This window comes from Aptenodytes forsteri, unplaced genomic scaffold (assembly GCF_000699145.1).
Source record: "Aptenodytes forsteri isolate BGI_AS27 unplaced genomic scaffold, ASM69914v1 Scaffold155, whole genome shotgun sequence".
NCBI lineage: Eukaryota > Metazoa > Chordata > Aves > Sphenisciformes > Spheniscidae > Aptenodytes > Aptenodytes forsteri.
This window is the reverse complement of record NW_008794446.1, coordinates 4,923,478-4,940,508: the sequence shown is the minus strand read 5'-3', so window position 1 is coordinate 4,940,508 and position 17,031 is coordinate 4,923,478. Positions and strand designations below refer to the sequence as shown.

The window sequence follows — 17,031 nt, the reverse complement described above, 5'->3', positions numbered from 1 at the left end:
CAGGCCACCCCAGCCCCAGACCTGTCCTCTCCTGCGTGCCTGGGCTGGAGCGCAGACATGGGGCCACCGCAAGCGGAGGCAGCAGGGGTTGAAGGGGAACTACAAAATGCTACTGCTAGGAATTACCCCACAAGCTCAAGAGGCAGTAGGTCACTGGCACTGGTCAGAGATGACCTAAGTGGGGGTGTTTGTATCATTACCACCAAGGCTGAATCTTGTTGGTTAATCTTTTACTTTCCTGGGTTCAGACAATGAGGTTTAAAGATGTGTAGGTAAAGTGGCCAGCATCCAGAATGTGGGAAATGCTATGGTTCAGGTTGCCTGAACAACCATATTTTGTTCTCTTTGTACATCTGAACAAAACCAGTACCTGTGTGCACATCCAGAATGTGACCCAGGCTTTTTGAACGCAGACTATGACTGCAACATTTTCACTTACATGACTTCCAAGTTCTCCTTTTGAGTATGGGAGTATATTACAGCTGTCTATTGCTGATACTTGGTTTGTTTTACATTAACAGTCGAAATTTAAAGTCACATAAAATGCACAAATTTTTGCCAAGTCACTTGCATCTCTCTGTAACACTTTCCACAAACTGTACTCATGCTTAGAAAAGAGGAGACTTAAACATGTTGAACTAGCTCCAAAGGGAAAACTGTAGACAGAAAAGAGCATTTGTTTGTACTTCTAATGCTTGCTCAAACCAGACAAATGCTGGTGACACAGAGGTAACGGTACTCAAAAGATCAAAACTGAACTTGCAACATATGAGTATAAAACATCTGCTGAGTGTTGAACAGAGAGTTTGCCTTGAAAAGTTTATAGTATGCTTTGAGATCACTCCATCGAACGATTCTCTTCAACTGCTCTTGGCTGTGGACATGAACTGAGACAAATCACAGACTGTTACTCACTGTGGGCAGGAATTTACTCACTGAGAATAGGAATTTGTTTTATTTTCATTTATTTCGTCATATTATTTTCTTACTGAAAGTGCAGTCTAAGAATCAAATTCTACTGTAGATGAATGGGGACATTTCTTTACCAGCGACACCTAGCTGTGCAGGGGCAGATGTGGCTTCGTTCACCTTGACTTACACTCTACTTGTGGTGCACAGTCAACAATTTCAATTTAACATTTTCAGAGTATGGCCTTAACTCTTGATTTCTTTTTACCTACAGCTACTTTTTATACTTTCTGTTCTTCACTGAATTTAGCCATGTACTCTGAAAGAAATAACAACTTTGTGACTCATGTAATATAAATTCTTGAAAGTCACCACCTTATTTATTTAAAGAGAACATGAGTAATCATTAATGAATTCTCATACAGTTACTGCATACACAGTCTGAATAAATACCTCAGACCAAGCATGCTACACCCTGTTTCTTTATGCTGAGGCATGTGTCCCCTTCAGCATGGAAACTAACGGGCTTATGGGGGAAAGGGAATCATCAAAAGATCACATTTTGAAAATACCTATTTAATATCAGACAGATAATTACTACTCACATTCACAGGCCACCACATAATTCTGCCTCAAGGAGTCGGTGGTGTACATAAACCAAATATTTAGGACTTTCAAAGTATGATCTGATTAAAATAACAGTCTAGTTCCTTTCATTTCCCTTGTGGTGGTTTTCTTTTTAGAAATGATTAAATAGCGTAATTCCTCTAATGATTCATTTAGTTTATTTTTAACAAACACCAAAGGAAAATACAAAGGAAAGCTTCTTCAGCAAATGTGTTTTTAAAGGAGGAAGAAAAGTTGTATTGCACAATATGATAGAGTAATTTAGCATCATTTGGAATAGTACATGCAGCTAATGACCAAAAAGATAGAAGTATATGCAACACTTTGTATTACACTACATTAGTGAACCAGGTTCCTATCCTGGAATGGAAGATTTGACTGCTCTATATGTTGTAAATTGTATACATTGTGATTTTGTAAATCATTCTTTTCACTAAGGAAAAATATCCCTGATGTAAAAATTTCAGTGTTTCCTGCTGTGGGTGCCTCCAGTTGGAAAACCAGCAACTGAAAAGTATCTGCACAAGTAGAGAGCAGGTATTCAAACAAGCCCCAAGGCAGCTTAGCACTTAAACATGTGGCAGATCTGTTTTCAGCAAAGCAATTAACCAGGCAGGATTCACCATTCCAGCGATATTAAAATGCAGGCTGGATGTTTTTCTAAACATATGCTGTAATTCAAACAATGATTAGATGGGGAGGTGCTAACACAAGAATTGGGGTAGCAGCATTCAAATGCATTGTCCTAATGGCCTTAAAATGTATGATTCAAGGACATACGAATTCAAGAAAACTAAATCATGATTTACACACTTTACTCGGGTGACTGAAAGCAAGTTTTGGTTTTCATCTTGCATCTCCTGATTTACTTTTCAATACATTCTTGATAAGCTGCTCTGTGGCACTCCATTAGTAATGAATCCCACTTGCCCATGGGGCAAAACTCACTCACCTCTAAAGGGACGGGCTGATTCCTCCACCCATATTACAGTACTCTTCCAGTACCCTCTGGGACTGGGTCTGGGACTGGGACTGAGTGCAGTACCCCCACACTGCTTACAGTCTGAGTAAGGCAGGCACAGAGGGAGACAGAGTCACACAGCGAACCCTCTTAAAAGTCTTGCCAGTCACTCTGATGGGTCTGGGGTTTCATCCAGAGTGTAAACTGGAGGTTTCAGATTGAGTTATACTAGCTAGACTTAGCTTTTTTTTGGTATTACTAACACAGCTATTGTAACAAAATTATTATTCAGTAGTTGGGGCGCTGTGGAAAAAAGGTGTACCTTGCATATGATTTTCCACTAGATGTGTATATTCCTCATATGGACTCCTACACAGACATCAGCATCTATTTTCACATATAATTTCATTGTTGCTAATGAACTGACACTTAACCAACAATGGACTCTGTCCCCAGTTTTCCATCAATAAAAGAAGTGAAGGAATCAACAATGTATTCTTGGTGATCCGAAATGCACAAATATTTAACATACTGAACTGTAGCATATCACATCATTAAGGCGCTATACAAATATCATCTCCCACAGCTCTGTGTGGGACAGGTTGGAAAGCTGTGGCAGAGGTTATTCACCACAGACTGACCATCCATGCAACAAGCCGCAGGCAGAAAAGTTACAGCTCGGAAACTCCTCCCTGTCCCACCACGCAGCCTCTCGAAAGCCTCAGCACCGCTGGGTGGCTTTGGCAGCCCTGCCTGTCCCGGACAGCTGATGGGTTACGGGTTACAAGAGGGAACATTAAACAACACCACGACAGGTAGAGGAGTTGTGTTAATCCATCTCATTCCCAGCCGCTGCTTGGAAATTAAGCTGGTACTAGCATTGCACCCAAAACATTTTCAAATAAACCTGGAGAGAAATCAATTACCCTTTCTTTCCATTCAATCCAGGCTGTACACTGGGTACACAGAATGACATAATATCCTTCCTGAAATTAGAGCTGCAGTGAGGACCAGTATCCTTCAAACACAACCAGTTCCTGAGACCGCCTTGCAAACAACTGCATTTTCCTAATTGCCACAGAAACTATCTTTTTCATCTTTTTTAAAAGCTGGCCAAAGAGTTATGTATTGTTTTCTTTATAAACACAATAAAAGTTTCATCGCTATATCCCTGTACTTCTGCCAGAGTTTGACAGCCACGGATATAAAGAATCTTACTGGAAAGCAGCACACAGAAATAGCCATTCCATTTAACTGCTGCTGGTCAGAAGCTCACACCAATTTCTGTGATATTTGCCAGATATGACAGTAAACAATGTTAACTCTATGCCTGCCCCTAGTTAGCAGAATCAAACATCTTTTTGCAAGCTGTCAAGAAAGTGACTGTTATCTTCAGGATTTTTTTTTTTTTCATGACAAATACATGACATACCCTTTTTCTGCAGGTAGGACCACATCCACTTTAGAAACTGGTATTCTTGGAAACAGGATGCTATACAAAACTATCATCAATACAAAACTATGTATTGATTTGCTTTTCAATCTGGAAAAATCTGTACAGTTGGCTTTTATTTTTTTATCTTTGCATTAACGATTCTGAAGATGATTTTAAATTGCACACACAGGCCAAAGAATTTGTTTTGAGGTCAATCTGCATTTAGCTTTAGTGCTGTAGATATATATTCAGAAAAACAAAATCAATACATCTGTAATGACTGCCTAGATAATTGCATAAGCAGCTGCAGAAAGCCAAGTCAGCAATTATTTTTAAGGACATGTGACAAGTTTTCTAATCCTCTGACAGTTACACATGCTTGTTTCCAAAGGATGTTATCCCAGCTGCCTTCTTCCAGCCGCTCTGGACTTCTGCTTTGTTTTTAACTGGATGATCATCTATTCTCTCTCTGTGCTTTACCACGGGCAGATTTTACCTGTAGCAATCAGAGCAGATGTACTGCTGCCAGTAACTGCTCCGTCAGTCAGAAAAGACGAACTTCAGCACCTAAGCTACCGCATAGTTTATGATTAAAAGATGATTTAGTTAAATAGCTAATCATGCACTAGCATTTGTCTCTTGGTTCTCTGTGTATGTGTGCATGTGTAGAAATAGAAAGGTATGAATGGCTATTTCAAACTCTGATTCTAGCCAGAGTAGTTCGGAATACAGGCAGGAAAAAAGCCTGAAATTTGAGGCATTAAAACCTGTTCTCCTACGAAAGAGGGGACCTGCAGACCCTGCGACAATGCCAGGCTAAGGAGAGCTTCTGCCAGTAACTCACCTTGCTGAATTCTCGTCAGTAGCTGGTGACGGGCGAGAATCCTGCTCATCCTGTAGGGAGGGCGCCTGGCAGTTTGATCGAATCGCAAGTACATCTCCTGGCCCTCAGGTGACACCGAGTTTAGGTAGTAACAGCCTGTACCCGAAGTCCTGGGCACCTGCTTAAACATCTCTGCTCCTTTAAAACCACTCCGTCCGTCCGCTGTGGCTACTCCAGATTATAATCAGGGTAATGAAAGGAGGGAGGCAACAAGCCCTAGGGAGCTGAAAAGAGCAAGCGCTTTAAAAGAAAAAGGAGTGCCAAAAGCTACAACTCAGGATTCCTGCTTCTCCCACATGATCCGCACGGGCCAATCGCTCCGAGTCCAGCCTGTGGAAGTGGAGCCTGCCGGAGCGGACCAGCCAGCCTGCCCCAGCCCCGGCAGCCCCCCGGGCGGATGGAGCTTACCCAGCACGGAGGGGCTGCACCGGGCCGCTTCGGAAAGCAAAGAAGAAAAAGCTGAAGATACTCGGGAATGCCTGTTTTAGAGTACACAGGGCTGCAGAAAACCTTTTCCTCCTCTGCTCCACGCCACCCAGCTGTCGACTCATCTCTGGAGAAGATGCCCTCGCTAGTTTTTCTAAAAATCATACCCCTGTTTGCCAAGAAAAAGTGCGTTTACAGAAGGGCTGCCTGAATCCCCACAACCGCACGGTACAACGAGCACTGGAACAAATGAAACCTTTGGGATGAAAAAAAAATCAACAACGCCTAGCAGCAGGCACTCAGCAGTAAACAAAACCCAAGAGTCCCTAATATTAGTGTTACCAAGAACTGGTCACAGCCTGGAAGAGGGGAAAGGGATGGAGAGATTGTCTGTTCTTCAGGTTCCTCACCATAACATCTTTTGGGTTTTTTTAACAGAGGGGCATCTGTTTTCATTCAGTCTTACATATCATCCATTGAGTTTGCAAAACATGCCATTTCTTTAGCTAATCAAATGGAAGCAGAACATTGCCATTTTTATCAGCAAGCGGGCACCAAATGTGAGTAAAAATATATCGAAAATGCCCTTCTAGTATGCTTGTCAAATAATTTTCCATTACATTTTAAAATACCAATATTTTGGTTTAATACACCCCTAGAATGAGCTGATTTCTAAGGGAGCAGAGCTCTTGCCAGGGAGTTTTGTGATCAAGACAGTTCCTGATACAAGCACTGCTGGCCCACGGGAAGCAATTTCACAGCCCTGGAGATCAATTTCACAGGATCACAAAACTGGAAATGACAGCGACTCAGAAGGCTCTTCCACCCACCCAGCTGAACAGGCTCCTGCCAAAACCCATCCACAGGCAGCAGGGCAGGGGAAGGCAGAGGGGAGGCAGCGGGGTGGCCGGCCAGCACGGATCCTGCACAGCTCAGGAACCATGCTGCCACCTCCCAAATCCATGACCCTTTCCATGAGGCAAGAGTCATGCTGGGGGATGGGGAGCCGACAGCACTGCTGGAGTGGCTGCAAGCCCTGGGCAGAAGGGGCTCGACCCCCATCCCAACCCATGGGGGATCCTGACCTCCCCAGACTCCACTTGGACATCTACCTGCAGTGACATTATTGTCTGCGTCCTGTTCTCTGGCCTTGAGGCCAACAATATGTCACAAAGCGCCTTCGTACGATGGAGCTCTCCTCCCACCCCCAGCCTGGATGAGGCTGCCCACCAGGGCAGGGCCATGGGGTGGCATTGCCTGGGACCTGCCTGCTCGCAAAGGACAGGGTCAGGCTAGCTTGCAAGGGCAGAGGTAGCCGTCCTGTTCTCTGGCCTTGAGGCCAACAATATGTCACAAAGCGCCTTCGTACGATGGAGCTCTCCTCCCACCCCCAGCCTGGATGAGGCTGCCCACCAGGGCAGGGCCATGGGGGGGCATTGCCTGGGACCTGCCTGCTCGCCTAGGTTTTTTGGCAGAGGTAGCCACCTAAACCTGAGGGGGGGAAGGACAGTTGTCTCATTCACAATTATTCATTAAAATGTTGCTCTGTGCAAACCCCTTAGGGGAGGGTTTTACTGCGATGCAATCTGTTCTCATTACACCTTACGAATTTTATTCCTAATTGACATGGGACTTTTGCAGTGCCGTAAAATGGAGAAATATAATTCCGGGTACTAGAAATTTAAAATGAATGCTCTAGACTGAAATCCTCCATTACTTGTCATTACCATCCAGAGCACCCGCAAGTCCTGTACTTGCTGGTTTTTGCTCCAGGCGTGGCTGTATGGTCTTCTCTGAGACTCCCAGCAGGGACTTCAAACTCAAGACTAAAGAGATGGCACCACTACCATCTATACTCCCAAACAGGGCTGGTCACTGGCAGCCAGGGAGCAGGAATGACCTCTCCTCCCTGCCTTGCTCTGCAAAGCGGAGAGGCAGGATTGCCGCACAGGTGCGAGTGGAGAGAGCCCGAGCAGCATGAAGGGATATTTTCCATTCCCACCCCAGCTTGCCAAGTCAGCGTGTCAGTCACTCAGCTGCTGTCTTTTGAAGAATAAATGCGCCAGAGACTCCCGAGTGTCAATGATGTGCACAGTATTTATCCAAAGAGACATTACCACCATGAGGGGAAATTCTTATTTGATTTATCTACAGTCCTTTGATCTAATTCTACTTATAAAATGCTATTGCTAGTGGAAAAAGCAATTATTAACATTTCATAGCACTCTGTTTAAATTTTCATAGGGATTTTTTTTTCTGTTGGAAAATGCATTGACTTTTTCAGCTAATGGGATTCTGCATTCTTCCTTGCAATACTTCCAAAGACTAGGAAGCAGTTTAATAGAAATGTAATGCTTCAAAAGCCAGCCCAAAGAAACAAAAACCAAGGCAAAAGCCTGAGTAAGGTATTGACTAGGGAACAAGTCCATTAAGGGCTCAACAAGCCCAGTTACATGCTTGTAACAGAGAGCAAAGCACCAGCCCCAGTGCCCCTGTGGCTGCCCATCCTTCCCACGTCCCCACCAGAGGGTAAACAACAGGGCAGAGCTGCCCTCCCAGCTTCCCCAGAAGCACATCTCAGCGCTCACAAAAGGTAGAATGAGGAGCCTCCCATTGCAGGGCGATGACTTTCCCTTCCTCCCAGACACGAGGGTCCAAACACAACTTCAGAGCCAGAGAGCTGCTCCAGGCTCGGCGCTGCCTCGCACTGCCTCTGCTGAGGCTGAATTCTTTGGCTCCAGTCCAGCACTTACATAGTAGTCAAATAAAACAAGAAACAACAAGAGTTAGCTGGTCTTGTGGTGCTCATTTGAAAGCTCCTGTGCTTGAAGTTGTGCATGCTGGAGGAAAGAAGTAGTCCTCATTGCATACTTCTAAAATGACTGTCTCCTCGTTCGGTGACTGCCTCGACACTCATTGCTTATTTTCAAAAATGCGTCATTCAAATGAGGAAACCCCTTTGGCCATCAATCTTTCAGACAAAAAGTACTACAGAAGCCTAAGCTGTTATATAAGAGAGCTAATTAATATTTTAGTCTCAGTCTACAGACTGTTTCTGGAATAGTTAATAGAGCAACATTGAACTTCATGCTAATGCATCACATAAAAGCACTTCAAGATGAAAGCTTCCCTGTGCGTTTTACAAAGGCTGTGGGGGAGCTCCAGCGCTCACCTGAAATCGCTGCCTGTCCCAACAGCAGCACAGCCCATGAGATGGAAACCCAACCCCACGTTCCCATGTCACAACCGATCCACACAGGAATGGAGATTCCTTCATAAAACCACAGCTGGAATTAGTGATTTTTTATCTGAATCAGAAACGTCCGCACTTACATCTACAGCTAGATATCTAACAGGACAGACAGTGATTTGATGGATACTGAAATTTTCTGGAAGATCAGGAAGCTTCACTTAAAGGTTTATTAATAAAGCACAGCACTACTGAAACCTGCACAGTATCTATTAGTGTAATTGACAAAGTCAACTCAAGGATGCGTACTTCTGTGTATGCATTCATAGACAGAACTGTAACACTGTTCATTGATTTTTATGTCTCTCTTCCACCTTTTGTCCCCGAAATTGTATTTATTGTGAGCGGGAAAGAGTAAACTATTTGCAGAAAAAACCTGTCCCAGGGCTACCCATATATACTTAAGTATCACAAGGCAGTACTTGAGATCTACTTCCATTTCATTGAGAGTGGGGTGCTGTAATCAGCTGGAGAGAACAGCATGGTATACTCTAGAAATGCTAAAATATATCTGATAACGAACTATCCACTTATAACCAGCTTTTCTGAGCACAACAACAGTGTGAGTTTCTACACACCACCTTGGCCTTAGAGTATTACTCACGTAGGCATGAGGCAACGCTATAGGCAGTGGGGTAGCTGAGGGTAAATTGAGATGAACAGCGCTTTCCCACTTGTATTGCCATATATATGTATATAACAGGACCACTTACTCAGGTCTTGTAATTCACCCCTCCTAAATAACTGTGAGGTAGGTCCATGATGTCGTACGTGGCGTGCAGTTTTTCAGACTTGGATGGAACCTGCAGTTCTCACACAGTAATCAGCCACTTGATCTTCCAGCCATGACCCATTTCCCTTTTATTGTTAGTTGCACTTATCTTGTTATAGTGCATCTAAAATTAAATGGCAACTTGATGGCTTCTCTTCATTTGAAAGCACTGGTGCTATGAGAACTTCACAGCTTCCTAACCACTGGAGGAGCACAGTTGTTATTAACATTAGTGACATGTAGTTAGAAGAAGCCGGAAACTCTTGTTTTCAAATCACAGAAGAAAAAAAATCAGGCGTCTGCTTTTAACTTGTTGATCTCTGGATTCCCTTCTGTAATTCTGCAGGTAGAAGAATAGTTCAGTTTGCTGGATTATGGCCAAAACTCCAATATCCTATATATGCAATATATCCTATACTGGAGTCCTACCCACATATCTTATCCCTATCCTATCCACACATTTTATATTTCTTATCTGTATCTGCCTTTACAGATGCCTGCACAGCAGCTCATGTGTTAACAGCAGGCAATTCCGCCTTTCTCAAATTTAGGAAGAGAAAAAAGTCATATGTGGGGAGCCCAAAGCTGTGTTTATGATGAGGCTTTCACTTACTTCACGTGTTTTGAATCCTATCTCTGGGACCGGGACTTTTAAAAGAAGTTCATTGCCTGCTGTTTAGGAAAAATGTTTTATGTTTGAATGCAGATGTTTGTTTGAGAGCTGAGCTGGGATTACTACAGGCTGCAAACTCATTTATACAGGGCATGAAATAGCAGGGTCTCCAGTGCAGCCAGACATGTTTCCCTCTGGCTCAGCGGCACTTCGACTGTCTTCCTGAGGCCGTGCCGGGGCGCAGAGGCTCTGCAGCTTGTCTGGGGCTGCCAGGAATAGGACTGGGGCAAAAGGAAAACAGTTTATGCGAGATTTCGACACCACCGGGAAGTGAGATGGAAGCGGCTAATAGCTGCACAGCATTACAACAGAGGATCATTTCACTGCAAAGCCCAATACTGATGTGTTCTGGAGGAAAGTCAGCTGCTATGTCAACTGTCTGATAGTGAGTTTTAAAAATGAATACTGCTAAGCAAGGCTGCTTCTTATGCATGAAAGAAAGGCTTAGAGACATCCTTGACAAACTTCAAACCAGGAGAAGAGGCTTCTGACTAGTACATTACGCCTTTTTCCTCTGTTCTAGCATCCCCATTCCAGCATCAGAGGATTATCCATTTGCATTTTAAGACCCACATGTTTAGTGGATAGTACCGATACAAAATGCACCTCCTGATTACAAAAGCATTAGTGGCCTGGCCAAGCCACAGAAGGCAGCTCTAATACGAGCAGAGGATTAGAAATAATATGCAGGCTCAGTACAACAGCAGTGCGTTCATGGGCACAAAGGATGGCAGAGGGAAAAGAGCAGTAAGTGCCCCACCAGCCACCCAGGCAAACTTACAGAAATAAGGACACATGCAAAAAGCCAAAAAGATGAGCGACATGGCAAAAAAGCTGAAGTGATTCCTCACATCAGCCCTCTCATAGAGGAGCTCAGGGATGTCAAATCAACAAAATTAATAGTAACAGATTTGAAAAAGGCTCCTCCAAGATCCTCTACCATGAGGTCATAAAGAAGCTCAGCTATCAGGGATAAAAAGGAAAAGGCCACTTGTGGCTTAATGGCTGCTTAAAGACAGGAAACAAAAGTAGAAATAAATATTCCATGTTCACAATGGGGTGAGGTTTCCAGTGGACTCCCACAGAGATTAGCGCTGGAACCTGTTTTGTCCACTATCCATACATGATTTTTTTAAAGAGACTGAGTAGTGAGGTGGCAAAATATAATGACGATACCAAATCAGTCTGGAAGTCAAAACAGAAATTGGTTGGAAACACTGAAGGTTCTTACAGTATTGATTGAGAAGGCATTAAAACTGTAGCTTTTGAGTGCTGATAAATGTACCGGAGAAAAAAACACCCTAAAGGTACACAGTGCACAGCGCACAGTGATGGGACTTAATGGAGCTATTATCACTGAGGAAACAGATCTTGGACAGGTTTATGAAAATCCAATACAAGTGCTCAGTAGGTACAAAAAAAGCAAAGGGGATTTTAAAACTTTTTAGAAAACTAATTGAGAGCAAACCAACAAACATCGTTATGCTATTACAAAGGTCTGCCCACCACTTGGCAGTGCTGGGGTCTTTTCTCGCAGTGAATGAAGTTGGAAACAGTAAGTGAAATGATCATGGGGCAGGTTCAAGGCAAACGAACATAAATATTTCTTCACATTTGCATAGCTGACCCCTGGAAGTCATTGGCAGGGGATGCTGTGGCTGCCAGAAGTTAGTAGAATTAAAAAAAAGATTAGGTAAAATCCTGAAAGAAAAATCCAGCAAGGGCCATTAAGCACAAAATTCCAGCTCGTGGCTCAGGACCTCCCTGAACCACATGAACGAGGGTAGGATATATAACATATACAGCATCACTACATGCTTATCCCGGTGTTATATTTTTCCCAACATAGTTGCAACTGCCCACTGGCCGATGCATGAGACTGGGTTGGATGGAGCTGTGGTCTGACCTGGAGTGGCCAGTCTGTATTCTTATGTGAGCCAACCAGCCTGCACCCACCCTGTGGACTATATAAAAGTCGGATCTGAACAGCATTGCTAGTGCATAAATGCATCAAAGTAACCGCTCCTGTGGTTTGTGGCTGGAGCCTGCGGAATAGCCAGTATTTCCCTGGATACAACCTCTCCATACCCTCTTGGCACATTTGCTGGTGAAGTGTAAGCCGGTGGCCTGTTGGCCACAATGACTGGCTCAGAGGATGTGACCTTCCCGTCCCTTCTGCTCTCCCAGGGGGTTACAAGGGACCAGGCGCTCCTGGCCAGTGGGTAAAGTCATTGCAAGGGGTTGGTTGTTTCATCCAGCGCTTGGCTGCTAATTTAGGCGTTATGGTCTCACTCCTGTTCAGTTTTAAACATCACATTTTTTCTCAGTCAAACCACACCACCATATGAATATAGACTCTGCTGGCCCTAGCTGAACTCTTCCCAAGCCAAGAATAGCCAGCATCCTGCAGTGTGAAGTCCCTAAAGACGTGGTTCTTAACAGTAAATTAAAAAAAAAAAAGTTGGATAATAAATAGAGGTCAAAATAGAAGTCAAAAGAGAGGAAGACATTTCAGGTGGCAGACCTCCTCTGCCAAAGCATTCGGAGAGTACTATGACAGGAATGAGCTAAAAGTAGTTTCCATACCCTTAGTGCAACTCCAACTGCTAAATCCATACCAAACTTCCTAGAACTAAACCCACAGGAACTGTGTAAATAAATTTAAGTAGTGGTGGGCTAACACACATCCTAATCTCCCAGTCTCACTAACAAAGTGTTTGGATAACACAGTGATAACATAAGAAAGTGTTTAGATAAACTTACTTTCTTATGTTACCCAAATACATTGTAAATCCCTACACAGCCCTACTGCTGGTGTCACTCTGAGCCACAGGCAAACGTTCCTACCTCAGCTGAAGGTTCATGCCTTTGCAGACTTCATGTGAGGACTTTGCTATTTATTTTCTTTTCAACAGGACTCCAGTACCATGGTGATGAAATGGGCAAGAGAGGAAATACTCAGATTTTGATCTGGTTTTGAGAGAGGGTTTTTTCGTCTCTCTGTGCTAGAGAGACAATGCCAAAGTTAGACTTTGTAAAAATAAAAAAAAAACCAACAAGACAGAACAGAATAGCTCTTGGCAACACTATTTCAAACACAACAGCATGGGACTGGTGCATGGGAACATGAAATTCTCCAGGCTCCTTGAAATCAATGAATATTCATTGCATGATTTCAGTCTCTGGTCCAGAGAGGCAGACTAACACAATGGTTAGGGCACAGGACCACCTTGCAGTGACCTGCTGTAAGACTTCAGGGAAGTTGTATAACCTGTCTCTGTACCAATTTCCTGACTGCTAATAGTAATCGTTGCCTTGCTTAACTACTTTGGTACCTATATGTAAAAAAAAAGGAAATATAATTTTGTAGGCAGTTTCATTTTCCTTACAAGCAATATCAGTCCACTGTAGGCAGGCTAAAGTCTACTGTAACTGCATGAACCAAGGAGAAAATAAATACCCTTCAAAATGGTCATACACCTGTAGTGAGTTCCTTCAGATGAGACACTTATTGCCTAAACTTGCAGAATGCTACAGATTTCCCAATATATTATTAAATGCATGTTATCGGCTCTTATAAATACTGCATAACAAGGATGTAGTGTTTGTACATGTGGCTCTACAGAGCAATACACACGAACCAGTAAGTTGGGACTTGACTCTAGGGCTGGACTGCAGCACAGCATGCAAGGAAGTACTCTGCAGGATGCATATAAAGCATTTTGTTCACTAACAGTTAAAATGTCTCCTTTTTTTCTACAATCCCCAAGCCATCACCACCAAGAGAGCCACTAGGTACAGCAAAGCCATCCCTTTGCTGGTTACTCTTCCTGGAGACCCAGGAAAGCTGGGGGTTTGGCTGATGCGTGGCGGGAGTTTGGGCTACATGGGGTGGCAAGTGTTCCCGGGAGGGATGCCCTCTGCACAAGCTGCAGTGACCCTTTCTGCCTCCACCTCTCCCATCTCCCTGACAAAGCAAACTGAATTAAGCCTTGTGGCACCCAGCATCCCTGGTACAGTGCAGGACCATCTGGCCTGACATGTGGCAGTCCCGTGCTGTTGCTGCAAGGGCGAGTGAGGGCACTGAATCCAGCACAGAGCTGAGATCCATCCCCATGGCCTCTGCGTATGTGCTTGCCCATGCCCTGGAGAATAGGGTGCACATGACGTTTTCTTCTCTCGCCCAGATTACCATCTTGGGCATCCCAGAACCAGAGAAAAGGTCCTGCACAGAAAGTAATTTGGATAAGCAGTGAATTTGGTCACTAGCCCAACTTTAAAGCTGACCCACCATGTCACTGCAAGTGCGACCAACACGCTTGCATGCTTAGCTGGCTGCATAATTTTAGCCATACTGGTGACTGAATGGCAACCTCACAAATAAAGAAGCCAGGGGAAATATGGGACATGCATGTATCACTTATCCCTCACCCAAAGCTAGAATTTAGCGTAATCTACATCAATTGCTCTGTACAATACATTAATTGCCCTGTATGTCTGAAAAAGAATGCATGATGCCCATAGCTTCTAATCTCAAATTGTTATTTTTTCATATCAGAAGATTTACGAGTATCAAACAGTTATAATTTTATTTAAAAAAAAAAACCAAAACGAAACAATAATTCCTGGCAGACCTTCTGCAATAAACTAGCAGTGGAACAGTTTACAATACAAATAGATATTCATGAATTGGACAAGTCCCTGATCAGGATTTTCTGTCTCCCAGCAATCAACTGCTCTGTGCACAGCTTAAGCTTTCCATTTCTAGACTCTGTATTTCTTTCTTGCACTTTTTTTTTAACTCACAGTTTGCACTGCACTATATAGACACTGTAGAGTTCATGTATCTAACTGGATAAAGTAATTTTGGCCAACAAGCTGCAGGTGGTTTTTTTTTACAGAGTGGAAGCCTGCCAAATAGCAGGAGCCATGCAGAGGAAAGGGCTTCCCATAGCTCCCTTGCCAGCCACCACGCTGCTTCTCCTGAGAAAGTGCAGGCAGCCTACTCCTCCTGCCCCACAGCCTGCCTTTGGAAAATGCTTCCAGTGAGCAGAAAGGACCAGAGAGAGCCTAAAACCTGCAGCAATGCAGGCCAGGTGAATTATTCTCCAGCAGACGTGCCCTCCTTCTCCCCCCCACCCCCGGATCAGCTATCCTCCCTTGGATCATATTCTCTTTCTCCACCTCTCCCCTCTCTGGCTTTGTACACCTACACACTACCTTGCACATCCTCCTCCCTCCTCCAGCAACCACTTACCAAGACTTCTTCTCCTCTGTTGATTCCCCCTCTGTTCAAAATAGGCAGACCAAGAGAGTTGGTTGATAAGGTCCATACCAGCCGTGAATTTCTTTTTTACTCTCTCAGTTCCAGCGTGATGAAAATATTGCCGTCTACCCTCTGTTTATCCTGGCACCCTATCAAGTCCCTCTGCCAGGCTTCCTCCCTGTCCCACTTTCTGAATATACAGCTCTCTTTCAAATCAACCCCACGGTGTTCCTCATTTGTTGTTGTCTGCTTAAGGTGTTGCTCCATGTTTATGGAATGTAGTTTTACTGGAAAAATTCCTTGGCCAAAACCTTCAAAAGGAACTACTCATCTTGGGTCGATTTTCCATGACACTTGCAAAGCTCTGACTTTCTGGGAGCGCTGGTTTCCTCAGTCTGAACATAAGACCCCTTTGAAGTATCTCACGTTGGGCAACTAAAAATTGCAGAACAGAAATTGCACCTGACCTTTGAAAAAGGTTGGTCCTGTTTATGTTTGCCGAGTTTTTTTCTCCTCTCTTTCAATTAGATTTTGACAGGTGAGCGTTGTTCTCAACTATAAGGACATGAAATTAAGGCAAAACTGGGTCCTGAAAAAAAATTTCCAGACCATGCTGCTGTGGAGGTCTTTTACTCCAAAACAGAATTCGCTGATTACCCTGTAAATGTTCAGGATTTGCACTTGTGTGGCTGAGATCAGAATTGGCTTTAAAGTACTTCGTATGTACTCTGTACTTGGATTGCAAAAGAATGAACCAGAGATTCATGTATTTCAGTCTTTATTTTTCTTTCTTTTATGTCCTAAGGAACTTATGACAAATAATATAGTCACTGGTTCCTAATATGTTACCAAACATAATAGGTTGGATGATAAATCAAAACCAAATGGAGTTCTGAACGTTTTGCTTTCAAACCACTAGTAAGTCCGTATTGCTTTAAAAATAAACTTTGTTCCCACTTTGCTCAGACTAGTGCAAGTTCATGTGACAGGGAGGCAACTCTGGCCGTGACACCTGCGAATGATTTGAAAATAACTTTTTAAAATAGCAATTGTGATGTGAGGGATTACACGTCTCCAGAAGATTACAAACGGGAAACAGACTCTGTGTCTCACCAGCTTATGTGTAGCTCAGCTAGGAAGTGCACAGTCACATCGTAAACCTCCCTCTTACTTTGCTCCTAATTGGCAGCCTTGTTAACAACATCAGCAAAGAACTATTTACTGAAATAAGTACTGGAAGCTAAGAGGTCATACCATAAACTTGCCATGTCTGTACACCCTTTCCGAAGTATCCACTAGCAGCTGTTGTGAAAAACAGGATACCTGAGGCTGACGGACTTTTGCTCTGACTGAGGACGCTGTACCAAGTACAACAAATACTCACACATCGGATAACCAACTAGCAGTTTGAAAAGTGAACCTTAAAACTCACTTTAAAGCATGCAGTATGAAATCTGCATGGCTGCTGCCATTGTTGCTTAGCTAAACCAGTCAGGGATCACAAATAAAATCACACAGCTTTTATTACGATAAATTCGGTATGTCTCCTAAAGACGTGTAATTCACAGTCTGCCGTCCCAGAATAATCTGGAAATGGAGAAACACATTTATGCAAAGTTCAGGTACACTGGCTGGTTACTGTCGGAACATGTAACTTTAAGCGCATGTTCAAGTGCCACTGAAGTCACAGGTGCCTTGTCAGCTTGATCTCCTGCTTTGCTTACTTGAGCAAGTACCTTAAAACGAAGCCAGAGAAGCTATAAGCAGCAATCTCTAAAATTAAACTTCTGCAATGCTAGTGGCTCACTGATTTCCATATCAAATGCACT

The 17,031-nt window shown here is 43.6% G+C and overlaps 1 protein-coding gene across 2 annotated transcripts in view; it reads right to left on the bottom strand.

The window, feature by feature from the left end:
• The window catches only part of STARD13 (StAR related lipid transfer domain containing 13), a 303,961-nt gene that overhangs the window by 116,162 nt on the left and 170,768 nt on the right, over positions 1-17,031 (bottom strand). Inside the window, exon 1 of one of the 2 annotated variants that reach the window (XM_009290199.1) lies at positions 4,777-4,945. The exons of the other annotated variant lie outside the window; for it this stretch is intronic. Within the exon in view, the coding sequence (XP_009288474.1) occupies positions 4,777-4,945 (169 nt within the window). Of the gene's footprint in view, positions 1-4,776; positions 4,946-17,031 lie in introns of those variants that run through there. 2 annotated transcript variants of the gene reach the window in all.